The sequence below is a fragment of the Tursiops truncatus genome, chromosome 11 (assembly GCF_011762595.2).
Source record: "Tursiops truncatus isolate mTurTru1 chromosome 11, mTurTru1.mat.Y, whole genome shotgun sequence".
NCBI classification, from domain to species: domain Eukaryota; kingdom Metazoa; phylum Chordata; class Mammalia; order Artiodactyla; family Delphinidae; genus Tursiops; species Tursiops truncatus.
This window is the reverse complement of record NC_047044.1, coordinates 5,702,587-5,720,287: the sequence shown is the minus strand read 5'-3', so window position 1 is coordinate 5,720,287 and position 17,701 is coordinate 5,702,587. Positions and strand designations below refer to the sequence as shown.

At 49.9% G+C, this 17,701-nt stretch overlaps 1 protein-coding gene across 1 annotated transcript in view; it reads right to left on the bottom strand.

Moving 5' to 3' along the window:
* The window catches only part of EFCAB6 (EF-hand calcium binding domain 6), a 227,974-nt gene that overhangs the window by 13,328 nt on the left and 196,945 nt on the right, over positions 1 to 17,701 (bottom strand). The window contains 1 exon segment of the mRNA XM_073789209.1: positions 5,463 to 5,690. Within this exon segment, the coding sequence (XP_073645310.1) occupies positions 5,463 to 5,690 (228 nt within the window).

Below are 17,701 nucleotides of genomic sequence, written 5' to 3'. Positions count from 1 at the left end.
CGTCACTAATCATTAGAGAAATGCAGAACAAAACTACAGCGAGGTACCACCTCACACCAGTCAGAATGGCCATCATCAAAAAATCTACAAACGATAAATGCTGGAGAGGGTGTGGAGAAAAGGGAACACTCCTGCACTGCTGGTGGGAATGTGAATTGGTACAGCCACTATGGAGAACAGTTTGAAGGTGCCTTAAAAAACTAAAAATAGAACTACCATAGGACCCAGTAATCCCACTACTGGGCATATACCCTAAGAAAGCCATAATTCAAAAAGAGTCATGTACCACAGTGTTCATTGCAGCTCTATTTACAATAGCCAGGACATGGAAGCAACCTAAGCGTCCATTGACAGATGAATGCATAAAGATGTGGCACGTATATACAATGGAATATTACTCAGCCATAAAAAGAAACAAAATTGAGTTATTTGTAGTGAGGTGGATGGACCTAGAGTCTGTCATACAGAGTAAAGTAAGTCAGAAAGAGAAAAACAAATACCGTATACTAACACATATATATGGAGTCTAAAAAAAAAAAAAAGGTTCTCAGGAGCCTAGGGGCAGGAAAGGAATAAAGACACAGACGTAGAGAATGGACTTGAGGACACAGAGAGGGGGAAGGGTAAGCTGGGACGAAGTGAGAGAGGGGCATGGACATATACACACTACCAAATGTAAAACCGATAGCTAGTGGGAAGCAGCCGCATAGCACAGGGAGATCAGCTCAGTGCTTTGTGTCCACCTAGAGGGGTGGGATAGGGAGGGTGGGAGGGAGACGCAAGAGGGAGGAGATATGGGGATATATGTATATGTATAGCTGATTCACTTTGTTATAAAGCAGAAACTAACACACCATCGTAAAGCAATTATACTCCAATAAAGATGTAAAAATAAATAAATAAAATGCATTGTCCTTATTCAAACACAACAGGGAAATCGGATTAAACAGAAATGGAGAAGAAACCCATGGCATTCGAGGCATGGTATGATGCAGGTGGAGGGCGGTACTCTCTCAGGAACAGGGACAAGAGGCCCCCATGTGAGATGGGCAGTTAGAACCAAGCCATCACCCACTACCTGACGTAGCAACTGGAACTGGCCTGTGCTGCTAGTGTCCACAGTCACTGAGGACAAAAGCCTAGAGGCCAAGGCAGGAGGAGTCCAGTCCCTAGGACCAGGCCCAGACAACTGTAGGACCAGCCGGCGGTGGCGACCACGCTGAGGAGACCCACCTGGGTGAGCTGCGTGGGGAGCATTTGGGACTTATCCGAACAGCCCGGCTGGCTCCTCTCTCCTCACTCACTCCTACCTCACCCCTTGTCTCAGAGGAGCATTCTGGTAAAAAGGAAGTGGCATGAGTAGCTCAGCCCCTGCCTTTCTTCCCACTGGGATCGGGGCCCTGCAGAAAGCATGTGATAATTAGCAGATGTCGCATCAACACCGAGAGATGCTGGAAGGCAACTGAGAAACCGCTTGAAAGGGTCAGGGAGAGAAAACTTGGACCTAGAATTCTATCCCCAGCCAAACTATCTTTTGAGGACGAAGGTGAAATAGGGAAGCTCTCGGGCTTCCTCTCCCCTGAAAGAGCAAGTAAAGATGTACTTGAGCAAAAAAGAAAGTGAACAGGAAGGAGAGCAGGACAGAAGGTGTGACTGTGGACAGTGGACCAGTGAGGCGCCCCACGCCCGCCCTCCCCTCCCCCCTGCCCCCCACAGCACCCCATCCACGGCTCCTTTGGCTTCCCCATCCTCTACTCCCCTTCTCACTCTTCCACCCACATCCATTAGCAAATTCTGCTGCCTCCAACTCTGAAACGCATTCATGATCCAACCTCCGCTGTTCCCAGCCATCCACCTGACCCAGGTCTTTAATCAGATGTTGCCTTCTCAGGGGCCTCCCCTGACCGCCCTACTCACAACACACCCTCCCAATTCCCTAGCACTACCCTCTTCCCTGCTTTTCTTTTGGCCTAGAGCATTTGTCACCATCCAACATACACACATTTTGTTCACTGTCTGCCAGCCCCTCAGGGAACACAGACCCCACGGGCAGGGTGTGTCTCTGGTGTCCGCTAGCCGCTGGCAGCATCACCATCTAAGCAGCGTGCCCACTGCGCCTGCTTCGAGGATGCTGCCTCTGCCTGCATTGCTCTCTCCCGTCTTCTCTCAGAGGCAACGCCCACATTCCAGCATTGTGTCCTCAGGGAAACAGCCCTGACCCCTCGGTCCAGGTCAGCCCCCAGCTCTGCTCTCCCAGCACGCTGCACGTCCCTTTGCACCGGAGAGCGGTGTGGAGTTATAGAAATAATGTACCGCAGGTGTTTAACCTCTCTCTACCCTCCCAGGATGCAGACTCAACGGAGGCAGGGAGCAGGCCCGCCTTGGTTCCCTCAGACCTAACATCACCACTCTGAGCTCAGAGGGCCCCCAATAAGGGAAGGAGTGGATGCGTGCTGCCTTCGGGCACTCACGGTGCAGCCAACACAGGAAGCTCTGTGCCCACGAACACGCAAGGGTGTCCCAAGGGCTCAGCCGGATGATGGAGAGCTCAAGGTGGGGGGGCGAGGAGGGCAAAGCGGGCCGTGGCCAGCTCCAGCAGGTAAAGGTGAGGTCAGAAAAGGCTTCACTTGGCTCGAAGTGAGTCTGGAAGAGGGAGTCGGTGTGGCCAGATACAAGGGGGCGGGGGAAGGGGCAGGCAGGGACTGCACGGGCAAAGATGGGGAAGCCAGAACTGCAGCCTGGGCAGAGGGGAGGGCACCTGGGTCAGCCTGGGGAGCACTGTCCCATTTCAGAGGGAAGGACATTGAAGCTCAGAGAGGTTGAATAATCCAAGGTCACACAGCTGGACGGGTGCAGAAGCAGGGTCGAAACCCAAGTCTGCCTGCATTTTTCTCTCTTCCTGAAGCTGTCTGTTTTAGAAATATCACATCTGGAATGCTCAGCAATGTTTGCTGCTTCCTTCCCCTAATATAGCTGCACATTCAAAGTCCTCATGCGGTCGCTATGGACTGACCTAAATCGCCTCACCAGGACAGGCTCTCCCCATGGGATCTCTATCTTAAGCCAGATCCAGGTGGACCCAGTTCCACAGGCTTTTATAACACGCTTCATGCAGAGCCATGAAGACCTGTCAGTGTCTGGCTGCATCTGCTCTGAAAGTCGCTCTCCTTTTCTGAAAGGTTAATTGTGCCAAAAGGTTTCCAAAGATGTGGCGCTTCCCTACTTACGGAGCTCTGTAAGTCAAGAAAGCTGGCCCTCAGATTCACGATGATTGGATTTTTTAGAGATAAGTCTTTAGAATGTAGATAAACGAAGTCATGGAATCTGTACCTGAAAACCGTTTAACGTGGTCGGAACTGTCCCAGTATCTCGGGTGAACTCTTCCCCATGATGGCATGAGGGGTCTAGACATGTCAAGAGTGCAAATGACTTCTGTGTCTTACTGTGCCAGACACTGGGCCATCCAACCAAGAAGGTCGCTGGCTAAGCAACTCATGCAAGGAGAAAGCATGTGGATCTCTGGGGCTTTTGTTTTCTGTTTACTAGCCTGTATCTAGAAGCATCCTTCCCAAATATAGCACAATTTCTGTTAATCATCACCCAACTTAAACCACGGTACTCATGCCAGACTTTGATGTTCTCAATGGTGCAGACTGTCTTTGAGATGTGTCCGTGTATTTTTAGAAAGCAGCATTCAAAAGTAAGTGCTTGATTTTTTTGCAGGGGGTGGGGGGTGGGGGGTGCTGTCTGTGACGGGAATGGTGAAGCTTTCTTAGTGGGCAATTAGAATCAAATTCTCTGTTATGAATGCCAGATATGCCGGCATGTCATTAATTTATACCTATAATTAGAGTAAAATTTTGCTCATTTAGATGGAATGAAAAATCTTTATTACTAAAATCTTTATTACTAAAAATCTTTATTACCAACCTTTATTAGTTGGCCCCATAGAATAATAAATGCAACTGTACTAATTTTAAAGGCTTCCATCCATTTGTAGTGATGGAGAGAAGTACTGATATTTGCAAATAGAGAGCTCACTTGGCTTGGAGGCTCTGTGGGACAGAACTGTTTGGAAATAGGGCATTGTTTTTGCTTAGCAGAAATGATCATAATGCCTAAAAAAGGTGATATTTTAGGAAAGTGAAATCTGATGTTCATATTACTAATATCTTTAACAAATTCATTCTTCAGGGCAGTGAGTTCAGAGGCCTAAGTAGGGATGGAGGGTGGACGTGATGATCACCCCTCCCTGTAAATACTTCCAGTCCTTACCCTAAAACTCTGACAATGTGAGACTTGAGTTTGGAGTGACCCAGCTCTGGAGGGGAAAGAATGACATTTCCACACGGGGAGCTGTAGGAAGCCCCCTGGGCTGGGCCTGAGCAGAGCCAGGAGGAAGAGGGGAGGCGGGGTTGCTTTTGTGAGTATTTTGGAGTTCCTTTCTCATCTGAACTATTCTCTGGGAATGGATGTGGCATCAATTCACCTGAGAACTGAAGAGGGATGGTAGCAGTGCATTTTCTGGGAAGAAGGGAAATCTGCTTCTGGAACTGGATCAGTGGTGCTCTGTTATCAGCTGTTCAGCCCCTGGACTGCTGGGATGGGGGTGGGAACGTGGACACTGTCCGCTCACTGGGACATGCTGAGCACCTGCTCTGTGCCAGGCTCCGTTTCAGTGCTGGGGGCACAGTGAGGACCAAGCAGCCAGGGCTCCGCTCCCCACTGCGGACGTTCAGTGAGATTATCGGCTGATGCCAGTGACCAAGGCAGGCCCCTGGAACGCCGTCCTGCTGGGAGGTGCTCTTGCCCTAGGAAAGCCACGAAGGGCCAAAGAGGCCAGGGCAGCAGGTTGCTAGAGCTTTGAGCTAAAAAGAGCCCAGCTCAGTCCTTGGGGAAGAGACCGTAGAGAAACTCTCGTGAGGGATCTGTGATGGGCAAGAGGCCCTCAGAGAGGGTGGCCTGTGTCCAGCCTGTGGACAGTGGAGAGGCCCACTGGGGGTGGGCGTGTCACCAGCATGCTTGGGGCGGTAGCTCCAGAGCATCCAGAAATGCCGGCAGCAGAACCAGGGAGAGGCCGGGAGCCGCGAGGTGGTGGGAGCGTCAGAGCAGCCTACCGGCTCTACATCCGCCCTTAGCCCCGCACTCCCAGCTCAGATGTGGGGAGACACTGGCCCCCTCTTAGGATCACTTAAGCCCAGGAATGATCTGGGGAAGGAGGAAGAAGGACAGTGGTAGCTGGAGCCGAGTTTAATTTGATTTTAAAAATAAAAGTGATATTATTTGCACCCTGATTGAAATGGTGCGATTCGTCCCTGTTACATAAACAGAAAGTTCCATGAGTCTCCAGTAAGATTTAAAACTAAATAACAACAAAAAACGTTCAAGTATTTAAAAAACTAGAGAACAGTCTTAAACTCTTTACGCATCGCTTAGGAGGCGAAACGAAATGCGTTTCTTACTTGCTCATCCGTCAGAACTTGGACGTGGCGAGTACAAATGGACCGGAACTCGTCCCTGGAGACGGTATTGGTCCGCATGGTGTCGAAGTTCTCAAACTCCTGGGCGATCGTGTTGTAGTGGAAGGTCACAGCTTTGTGGAGCCGGGCCAGGACCTCTTGGTTTGCCATTTTCTTGGGAGATACGGGCGGCGGGCCTTTGGGCATCTTCTCAGCCCACTCAGCAGCAGCCTGGGCAAAACAGAATGGAAAATTGATCCATTTAATAAACAAAGAATCATCTTGGCTCCGCGTGCCTCAGCCAGGGCACGTCCTGGGAGGTCCAGCTTAGTGAGGAAGATGAAGAGGCAGGAGACAGTGTGACCCAGAGGCCCGACTGCAGGGGCAGATTTGGCGGAAGGGGAAGCCTGGGCTGACCTGCCACGGAGGAGAAGCAGAGCATGTCGGCCCCCGTGGGGCAGGGCAAGGGGCCGGGCCAGGCCTGGGGAGGGCGCACCTCTTCCCCTCGTCCCTTCACTCGTTCAGCCTGTCCTCTGGTTTGTGTAACAAGCACGCGGTGAGTGTCTGCTCTGAGCGGTAAGGGAATCAACAGGGATGTGGATCCAGACTGCTTTCATTTTCCGAACCTCAGTTTGATTAATTTACACTGCCAGCAGTTAGAATGTGAAAGGCGGTTTTGGATGGCTGCTACCGCATTGTGCTGCAGCACCGCTGTCGGCTAAGTGTCCCTTTGGGTCTGAAACTTTGAGACCCGCAGGGATTTGATCCTGATGAGCGCAGGTTCCTGCAGTTGGAGGCTGTGGGGACAACGGAGCCGCCCGCTGGCCTGGAGCCCGTTCAGCACCCCTCGTAGGGCAAGGACAGCCGGGTGTTGGGAGGTGCTTTCAGGGCCTGGGGGCGCTGTCCAGGGTGCTGAGAATCCCCGAGGAGGGACAGGCCCTGTCTGCACCCCAGGACAGCTTTCTGGGGGGAGGGGTGAGCCACGAGGAAAGAGGAGCAGAGGAAGGATCTTTTTACTGGATGTTTAGGCTGACGTGCTGGCAAAGGGCTCGTGGCCAGGTGAGCTGGAGGGGCCTTCAGCCCACGTTCAGCATCTCAGTGTGCATCGGCTGACGATCCGTGTGGTGGACAGACCACAGGAAGAGCAGGGAAGTTCCTTAGTGACCATCGGCAGCCCTGGAAATGACAAGGGCCTCTGTCTATCCTGGGCACTAAGGAGACTGGAGCTGGAAGGGCGAAGCCGGGGTGGGGGGCGGCTGAGTCCCCAGCCTCCTGCGAGCGCAGTGAACGGGGCCAGGGCTGCAGCCCTGATGTGCCTCTACTTGCTGCAATTAGGAAAAGGCCCCGAAGCTACACCTGTGGTCACTGCATCAGCAGGTCGGCTCCTGGAGTACGAGGATGGGATGGAGCCCCGGGGTGGGAGGGGAGACCGGGCTCCGTGAGAACCCAGGGGTAGCGGAGGCATGCATGCTGCCCCCGTACCAGAGTGGATTCTCAGATACACTGGGTTTCTCCACATCAAAACCCTTCATGACTGTTAGCTAGGATAACAGTTCTTTCAAAGCACCAGCACTTTACCAGATGATCAATCTAATCCCCCCAGCCTGTATTAAAACCTGGTCACGATTCAGGTTCAGCAATTCCATAGCAATATAGGTATTATATGCTACTAGCCTTCAGGACAGAGCATAACGTTACTTTATGAAATTGTATCAAACACAAGATGCTGCTGGGAATATCCCCCAAAACGTGAACATACACACACTCACACCACAGCCCACCACATCCTTGACCACCCAAAGGTTAACAGAGGCTTTTAAACATGTCCATTTGGAGCCATCTGTAAAGCGAATGAACGCCTTTCTTTCTTCATTCTAGAAAAAAAGTGATGTTACAGACACATCTTACACTTGTTCAAACAGTTGAAAATGCACCCCCTGTATCTAGGTAGGAGGGCCTTTCCCTAAACATCGCAAGGGGTGTTGGTGCTCAGAGAGTACAGGGACCTTTTCTGGATGGGGACTCAGTCTCGAAGTCCATCCTTACACTTGTCACACCTTTGGGGCCTGAGGAGGACGCACCCCAGGTGAACATAACTGGAAGAAGCACAGGTGGTCTTGTCCCACAGGGGAAGGCGGGTCCCCGGTCTGAGGCCAGACTCTGCCTCTAACCGGCTATGCGACCCCGCAAGCCACTTAACCATGCTTCCCTCAGTTTCCTCATCTTTCTAGGAGGAATCAAGGCTCCCCCGAGACGGTGTGTGTGACTGCTCTTTGAAAGTGTTAACACACAAAACGAATCGGAAACACTACTATTTTAACAACAGATATGGAAGAATTCTAACAAAGTAGGATGGGCAACCTTAAGTTAATATGCTTTAAACTCTGGAGGAAATTGAATCATTTTCGAGCAAAATATAGATTACTAAATTTAACTTAAGTAATAGGAAAGCCTGAATAGACAGGTAACCACCAAAGAAATTTAAAAAGCTCTTAAAAGATCTACCATCTATCAGTAAAAAGGTGTCAAGCCTAGATAATTTTTACATTAGTCAAATTATTCCAGATATATATAGTATTCCAGTTCATTTTATGTTACCCTAATACAAAAGTGTGATAAAGAAAACACTTGGAAAGAAAAATATAAGCCAATCCAGTTTATGGATATAAATGCAAATACATCAAAAAAAGAAAACTTGAGGAATATTTAGTGCCATATTTTAAAAGGGCCTACCAAGATCAATTAGGGTTTATTCCAAGAATAAGAATCCTTCAAGAATTAGCAAAACTTCAATTCCTTATATTAGCAAAGGTCACATATCAACAGATGGCAAAATGGCATTTAACAAAATTCGGCAGTCGCTCCTGACTAAATGGTATAGAATAGAACAGAACATATAAACTACATGGAAATAAAATGAACATCCTAAACACGAGAATATTAACAGACACTATCTGCAAATATGTTACATGGGTGAAACACTGAAGCACTTCCATTAAAGTCAGAAACAAGACAGGCACGCTCGCTGTCAGTTCTGCTAGTCACATTTTTAGAGGTTCCAGCTTTTGAAATAAGACAAGATGAGATAAACAGTATAAATGTTGAAAAACAAGATTTATCATTATTCGGGATATGATTTTACAACTAGAAAATCTCAAGACAATGAGGAAAGTGGCTGGATTCAAGTAAAAAATACCAAAAAAAACCAATACTTTTTTTTTAAACAGTAAATATAACTAGTTAGAAATTGCATTGTGAAAAAAAATCCACATTCACATTAATGACAAAGCTACGGAATACCTTGGGATAGATTACATCTGAAAGGCATAAGACCTATACAAAGAAAGCCATACACAGTCTACTGAAGGTTATTAAAGCAAGACTGGAATGAAAACAGACACATACTACGTTCCTGGACGAGAAGACTCTACTTCCAAAGGTAAAACCTTTCTCAAATTATAAATCAATAAAACTGTAGTAAAAATCTCAATGGCTTGGGATTGACGTATACACACTAATATGCATAAAATGGATAACTAACGAGAACCTGCTGTATAAAAAAATAAAGAAAAATTTTAAAAAAAGAAAAAATATCTCAATGGATATTTGGGGGACTCATTAGACATAGATATTAAAGTTGGTAAAGAAAAAGAAATATGTGAGATTTGCCATGAAATTTTTGGAAACGGCTAGCAATGATGTTTTTGAGCCACCAGATATAAAAACACCGTAAACTTGATATAATCAGAATAATAGAATCAGAAGAGCTAGGCCCAGAATATGCAAATAAATCAGTGGACACGGCTGGCTGACTCCAAGATAACCCTGGGGGAGAGAGGCCCTCCCAAGCGAAACAGAACATCCGAGTTTCACAAAGGAAAATTCTTTCTTCTCTGAGTCATCAGCTTCAAAACACAGTCTTTCTGAGGTCCCCATCTCAGCAAATGGAAATTGTCCCAGTGGCTCAGAATAGAGTCCTCTGTGACGGATCTTTCTATCACTCATACCCAAACCACCCGCAAATCCCAGGGGCTCTGCTCCCAGTGCATACCTGGAAGCTGACCGCTCTACCCTCACCCCCTGGTCCAGGCTGCCATCATCTCGCACGGATTATTGCATCAGCCTCCCTGTTTCCACCCTCAGTCTTTTAAAGTACACACACACGTGTCAGCACTTGTTCTCTGGATGGAGGGGTGAGGGAGGGCAGAGCCATAATCAAAAAGCCATAGTCATTTTCCCCTGAGGACGATCTCTTTAAAGTGCAAATCAGGTCAGGCACAACTCTCAAACGGCTTCCCATGTTGCTCAGAGTAACAGGCAGGGTGTCACAATGGCTTGCCCACGACTCCCTCTGACCTCACTCTGTGAGAGCCTCCTGCTGTGCTTCCTTCACAGCAACCTCCTTGCTGCCTCAGGGCCTTTGCACTTGATCTTCTCGCCCTTCTCTCAGGGTTTTTATCACATTCCCGAGCCAAACTCCAGATTCTCTCTCGCATTCCCTGCTCATTTCGATCCCACGTATGACTCTCTGATCCACCTCATATTTACCCTAATTGTCTATCTCATCCCAACAGAAAATAAACTTCAAGGCAAGTCTAGTCTTTTGTGCACTGCTGGATTCTTGAGTGCTTAGAAGAACCTGGCACACAGCGGGACCTTGCTGTTTGTTCAAAGAAAGAGTGGATACAGTGTCTCCACACAGCCAATCAAATGAATGATTGCTCTGGGCAGCCACCCTGGGTCTTCTGTTAGAAAACTCTGACCTGGGGGCTTCCCTGGTGGCGCAGTGGTTAAGAATCCGCCTGCCGATGCAGGGGACACGGGTTCGTGCCCCGGTCCGGGAAGATCTTACATGCCGCAGAGAGGCTGGGCCCGTGAGCCATGGCCGCTGAGCCTGCGCATCCGGAGCCTGTGCTCCACAACGGGAGAGGCCACAACAGTGAGAGGCTCACGTACCGCAAAAAAACAAAAAACAAACAAAAAAAACTCTGACCTGGTCATGCTGCAAAAAAAATGGAAAAGAAAATAAGATTCCACTTTTTTCTTCTAAGAAATGCAAATTTCTTGATTGACAATATCAGTGCTGGAAAAGGGGGAATAAGGTATCTGGAGCCATAAAAGTGCCTATCCTTTGACTTGGTACCTACCCTTTGAAGACTTTCCTTGAGGAAATAAACATGGAATTATCATTACAGTATTATTTATGGAATTCACAAAATTAAAAAAAAATTAGCAACACTTTAGATGTCTAAAGTAGGAGAATGGTTAAATAAAACACGATATTTCTAGAAGATGGATGACAGTGCAGCTATTTAGAATGTTTCAAGAAATAGTTTAACAATATGGTAAAATGTTTGCAGTGCACTAAGTGGAAAGGGGCCACAAAAGGGTCCAAATGATCACACGAGCACACACACACATGCACACACGTGTATATATACATACCCCAGTACTAACGCTTGTTCTCTGGATGAGGAATAAGCGAGGGCAGAGCCAGGCAGAGGACTGGGTGGGGCTCCCAAGCCGGGAGTCTTGCCTGCCCCACGGGTCGCGGTCCTGAGGTTGCGGGGCCAGGATAGCCTGCTTGCGAGCGACGTGGAGGAACGGCTGGTCGGGGAGCCCTGCTCGGTGTGACTGCCCTGGATGTGAATCTGCCCGCTCTCCACCTGTGCAGGGATCAGAGTGACACCCGGGTCACACTGAATCCCAGAGCCCTGGGGGGAGGGCGAGCATCTCTGCCGGGCGTGTGACACACGCACACACGATGCACTTACAGAGGATGAACACTCAACGCACGCCCGAGATGACTGTACTGAGCCATCCACAGACACCCCTGGAATGTCTGCTGTGTGCCAGGCTCCTCGTTAGATGCTGGGGAGACAGAGGTAACAAGTAATCCTTAAGTAGTCTTGCCTGGGTAGGGTCTGGGGGGGAAGAGAGATGAGGGCCAGTCTCACAGGTGAGCAGAGATTATAACGGGTCATGTGCTCTTGACACAACTGATGGAAACAGCCTCCAGAGGAGGAAACCACTGAGCCAGGAGGTGAAGGAGGTACAGGTGCAAATCCTTGAAAACTGGCACCCGGGGTGCTATTATCCTTATTCGACAAGCTGGCGGGAAGTTCAGGAGAGCAGCGCCGGCTTCCTGCACCACCAGCGCTTTCCTCAACATCCCCAAAGCCACAGCCAGAGGCCAGGCTGTGGACACCGAGAGGGAGGGGACTATGTTTGTCACAAAGGTGGTTTCGCTGCCAGTTAGAGATATTCTTTTGCCGCTTGCAAAGATAATTATTGCATGTTCACTGTAGAAAACTACAAACAGGGCACAAATTGAAAACAAAGATCACTCATTACCCCGCCCCCAGCAGCACCACGGCCATCGCCTTTGTGCACAAGGGACCAGCCCTTGACCAGAAGGTCCCCAGGCCCCAGGGGACGCAGCCGCGCTGCTCCCCACCCCGTGCCACCCGGAGAAGCCTCTGGCCTCTGGAGGGTAGGGCCTCCTGGCTCTCCCATCAAGGGCAGTTGGGCTCGAGGCTGTTAGGCGCCCACATTCTGGTTCCCATCCTGCTCTCTGCAGAGCCGCTCAGCCACCACCGCCAGCCTAGCTCTGAGTGACTGGAGACGCCAGGGAAGAACAGATGGCTCCTGGTCTGGCGCTTTTGTGTCCCCAGCACTTCTCACGTGATCGTTATATCTGAATGGGGAAAAATAGTGCTTTTTCTATAACTAGAAGAAATGTTTCTCCTAATCAGAAAAGACACCACTATCTTCAGATGCAAATGTCACTTTCCAAAACTAACTACGCTTTACATAAAAGGTCCCCTCAGGATAGGAATCACAGCTGCAAGACGGAGAGGCGCCCACTTCCGTCCCCACTATTCTTTGGAGCAGGAGGCGCGGGGCCTGCGTCCTCAGCGCTCCTCCCTGCAGCCCCCCATCTGACAACTGCGCACACCGGTGACTTTTCAAATGAAAAAAGAAAAAACAACAAAGTAGACTCTTATGCACTACGGGTCTGACCCAGTTAGAGAATGATTTACATGTTTTGAAGGTATCTTCTCTCATTTATTCAAGGGTATTCATGGAACCTTGTTTTACTAAACAATTGTCCCTCTTGATGTCGCAGAGAAGTACGGGCCGCCTGTCCCAAAAGGAAGATTCCTGGTCCCCTTTGTGACGACACGACAGTGTTGGTGAGATACATAAAAGAAATAACGTCCCAACATATGGAGCACACAGTCCTCAAAGAGCTGACTAATAACACCTCAATTTTATGGAGTTTTTCTCAGGCTCAAATGTAGCCACGTATGTCATTTAGTAAAAAGCAAGCTTTACAGTGTAATCCAGGGGTTCTGAATCTTGCCACTGCTTGGACTCACCCAAGAGGCCGCCCCAACCAGTGGGGGGTCAGAGGGAAGAAGCCCGCGTGGGAGGGGCCCGGGGGGATGTCTGTGCAGAACTCACCCTGAGCCCACCCCTTCTGCCCCAGCTCAGGGCTCCTCGCGCCCCACAGCCCAGTGTCTCTGAGGTCGCCTTCCGCCCAGACTGGGCTGTCTCCCAACGCGCACAGTGCCGGCTGATGAACTGGGGGAGCCCTGAAGGCACACAGCTGGGACCCCCAGCCTGTGTCCCCTCCTCCTGGCGGCTCAGGCCAGATCCACCACCATTCCACGCCTGACACCAAACGTGAAGAAGGGGCAGACCCACCCGGCCTCGAGAGCACAGCCAGGGAGCAGCAACCCAAGTTCCGCACGACTGGGACCCAGCAGAAGTCGACCAGGGCCAGACTGGTCAAGTGGAGGGGCCGGGCCTGGAGGGCGAGGACAGCTCGCTGTCAGCTGAGGGCTTTGGGGCTGCTCAGGGCTGAATGGAGCTCAGTTCTGCTCTTTCTTGTGACCTCAGGCAAGACGCACTCCCCTCTGCCTCACTTTCCTCGCGAGAATAAAACCCGAACCGTCTCAAAGGTCAGGCCTGGGATCTCAACAAGAAAACCCTCGCAGTGCTTCGCCCAATGCCCGGCAAACATGGGCGGCCGTTCTTGCTGTTCCTGCCGGTTGTTTTAATAGACATCTTTGCCTGAGTCAAGAGGTCGGGCAGAGCTGGGCTGAGTCCTGGTTCCTGGCCCACGCCGGCTCTATGGTGGGTCATCAGAGGGCAGAGGCACGTGGCGCCCATTGTTGCCTGCAGGTCAAGCCAGCCTGCTGGGGAGGGAAGCCAGGTCTGAGACGTGGTCACGCACCTCGAGGAGGGCCCTCCGCAGGCCCCGGGCTCCTGACCAGCTGCTTCGGGCCCTGCAGGAGGAGCCGGGCTTAGATTCAGGACAGCTAGGCTAGAGCCCTGCCATCTTCTGGCTGGATCTCACGCAGTCCCCTCACTTCCCTGGGCCAAGGTTCTCAGTCTGTAAGGTCATGACAGCCACACCAGTCAGAGGGAGCTGCCCGCAAGAATCATCCCAGGAGACAGGGGACAAACAGGGAGCATCCTGTCCCCTCAGGAAGGCACTGCACCGACCTGTCCCCCACAAAGACGAATTAACCCATCTCTGCTGCAGGGAACTCATATTTGAAAGGGGTTGGGGGATCCCCAAGTAAGAAACTTGTGACCCCAACCCAGAGCTGAGAGAGTGAGCCCAGGGCAAGAACAAGCCAGAGAGGGCAGGGCGCCCCAGGGGTTCACTGACCCTGGAATTCTGTTAGCTCATATTCAGTTTTATTGTACTCTTGTTTCAACAGCTCTGTTACGGGAATGATTCCATAACAGAGCCTTCTAGTGTCCTGTCAATAAGTTACGTCCAGCCACGTTCTTGGCTGACTTATAAAATCAATTTTCCATGAAATCGTATCCTAAGCAACTTCTCTAGGTAACCTGGAGGAGAGAACGTGGTAGGGAAGGGGTGGAGGGGTGGGCTGAGCTGTCAGATGATCTGGTAGGGCTGGAGACAGAGACACGCCGTGTATCTGTTTGCTGGTGGCATGCTGCATTCAAGGCCCATTTCCTCAACTCCCCTGTCTCCACATCCTTTGCCATGGGACTCCGGGGTTCCTCCCACTGAAGAGCTGAGAATATTTCCCTATCCTGTGGCTTTGGATTCAGCCATATGACTGCTTTGGCCAAGGGAACGTTAGCAGGTACAACGTGACCAAAGAATTAAAAAGTGCTTGTGTGATCTGCAAGCCTTCCTGTGTCTGTCGTGCTGCCTTGAGAGGAGCCCACGTGACTTTGCTCTGGTCCAAGGAGCAGAGATATCCCAGTCAGGCCACCAGAGCTGAGCCAGCCCAGATCAGCCAGCCCACAAGCAAAAGCCGAACGAATGCTCACAGTCCTGGAGGTTCCGTGGTTGTTTGTTACACGGCGATAGCTGACCACTTCAGTTCTGAATTTCTAGTTAGTGAGAAATAAAAGGCACTGAGCTCAGAGTACAGAGGTGAGAAGGTGGCTTTTTGGCTGTCAGTGTTCCTTGACGATGGGCACTTTGCAAAGGGACTTTGTGATACTCCTCCTGTGGGTGTCCAAGGTGGCAGTCACCTGGCTGGGACAACATGGTTTAGCAAGGTCCATTCCAGCTGTCAGATTAGAAACATGTTAGTATATCAGTCTAACTATTATGAAGGTTATAATTAGCTAATCAGACTGCATGATTCTTCTACTAAGTTTTGTTCTGAATACTTAGGGATTCAATTATACAGTTTTTCCCATGATTCCTTACAGGAGGAAAAAAAAAACAATCCCAAAACTTCATACAGAATAAGAATACAGCAGGTAGCAAAAACTCCTAATTAGAAATACTCAGTAATGAATTCCTCTACTTCCTTTTAAAGAACAGTATAATTACTTCTAAGAATTGAAAAATTGCTTCATTTGATCAAATATTTTGATTAGCAAAGAAATTAATTGCACTGTATCTTCATTTGTATTTACAGTGAATTAATGAATGCTAAAAATAACAACAGCAGCAAAACTGCCTGTCAAAAAAAAAGATAAAACATTAAAAAAAATCCAGTTGAGAATAAAGTGAAAGCTCTGTGTGCAGACGTGCTGCTACAGACGCCTCCCGCCGGATCAAGGAACCAACTTTTGCGACTCCCAGAGCCCAGCACGCACGAGGCCAAGGGTAGACGCTCGTCTGGCGGGAGGTCTGGAGGCCTTAGTGAGCGATGAATTGGCCTCAGCGATCCAGTATGCTGTTTGCAGATTCAAAAGGGTGACACCAGAACTGCAGGCACAACTCTAGTTTCCCGGTGGCGTGACCGCTGCCCACACTGGGATCTCTGACCACGGAGGGATTCTTTCTAGGCAATGCGTGAAGGCAGATCTGGAGATTCCAGGTTCCTTTTCCATTGGAAAGGCTACAATCAAGTCAAGCTTCAAGTCAACTGAACCAAGGCTAACTGACACCCAGTCCTGGTGGCCGTCCTTCCCTGTGTCTCCTTCACCCAGGCGCTGGGCTGGGGCGTTGCAGAAGTTTCTCTAATCCTCCCATTGTCCTTCGAGGCAGCCATGGTTCTCCCTATTTCTAGACAAAGTAAGTGGGTCAGGACCCGGCCCAGTCCCCAGGCTATTCCCCTGTGAGCTGATGACTTCACAGCTGTGCTCTCCCATCCTTCCATGATCCCAGCCCCACCACACGCACAAGTACAGAGCCCACCCAAGAGAGGAATATGCGAATTCATCAGCACTGACTGAGGGCCTACCGCGTGCCAGGCTCCATGCCAGGCAATGGGAATAGAGCAGTGAACGGCAGAGACAAACCCCTGCCTTGGAGAAGCTGATGCTTTGAGATGCCCATGGAGGCAAGCACGGGGGAGACCCACCCTAACAGCCCTGCCCCTTGGCCTCCCTCGCAGATCCTCTGCCCCCGGCCTCTCAGCCCACCTGACCCATGCTCTAGCCACGCCCAAAGTACACGTTTCCCATCTTGGGTCTCTGCACATGCTGTCCTTATGCCCAGGAAGCCTGGTCTCCCGGTGTCCAGACACGGTGTAAGCTCATCAGAGAGCTGATTATGCCACCTCTGCCCCTGACCATGCAGACTTAGGTCCTCTCCCTTTGGCTCTCCGAGCTGACTCCCACCATACAGCTCGACATTCACAACGGGTCCATCCGACACCTCTGCACACACCCAGTACACAAATCCTTTGGTAGCACGGAATTGCCACAAAATGCTGAGAAGTAGAGGAAACATTTAAGCTACGCCTTCAACCCTTTAATGTTCAAGAAACTCATGGCTGAATTCATGTATGAAACTATGAGATGAATTCTTCCACGCAAATAAATTACACACCGTATAATCCCATCATTATTAAATATTATACAATAACCACGCACTCACTGAAGTAGGATAGAATAAAAACTAATAATGCAAACATTTGGTGTTTGCTATGTTCGGTACCATGCAAAGCTCTTTCTGCATTAACTCGCTTCATCCAAATACCAATCCTGTGGGGGGGACACTCGAGACAGCTCCCGCTGACAGTAGGAAGCTGAGAGCAGGGGCCTGGCTCTGGTCTGAACTCTAATCCCAGCTCTGGCACTTCTAGCTGTGTGACCGGGAACGGATGCTGTGACCTCTCTGTTCCTCGGTCTCCCGATCCTTAAAAGGGATCTTAGGAGGGTTAGCTGAGTTAATTTAGGTAAAGTGCCTAGAACAGGGCCTGGCTCACAGCACGTGCCCAATGCGTACTAGCCACCGTTTGGATGTTGCTGTCTGACTGTGGGTGACAAGAAGATGACGGTAACTGGCTGGGCAAAATCACTAGGTAGGCCAGGGTCTGGCACACGCTGTCACACATGTGCTGAATGTGGGAAGGTAAGATTCTCCCAGTCAAACGGGGCAGCTAAAGCCAGAACGTGAGAGCTCACCCAAGCGAGACATGTAGGTATGTGGTAACAATTAAGAAACTGGTGCTGTCTGCAGCCTGGATTTGCTCTGCGAGGCTTGTTCGGAACAATGACTTCTTGGATTGACTCCTGGCTTCCTGATATGGTCGTGACCTTGTAGAATCAACGGTACAGCTCAACTCTGATGTTTAACTGACCCAAACATTGGCAATTGAATTAGACTGCAAATCAGACTGCCATGGCCCTGGAGGGGGTCTGCGGGCATGGGCTGTGTCACAGTCCGCTTATTTTGAACATGTAGAGAGCCTGTACGTGAATACCCTATACATGAATACCCTATACGTGAATACCCTATACGTGAATACCCTCATGTATTCCCACTGAGGGTAGGAATCAAGAGA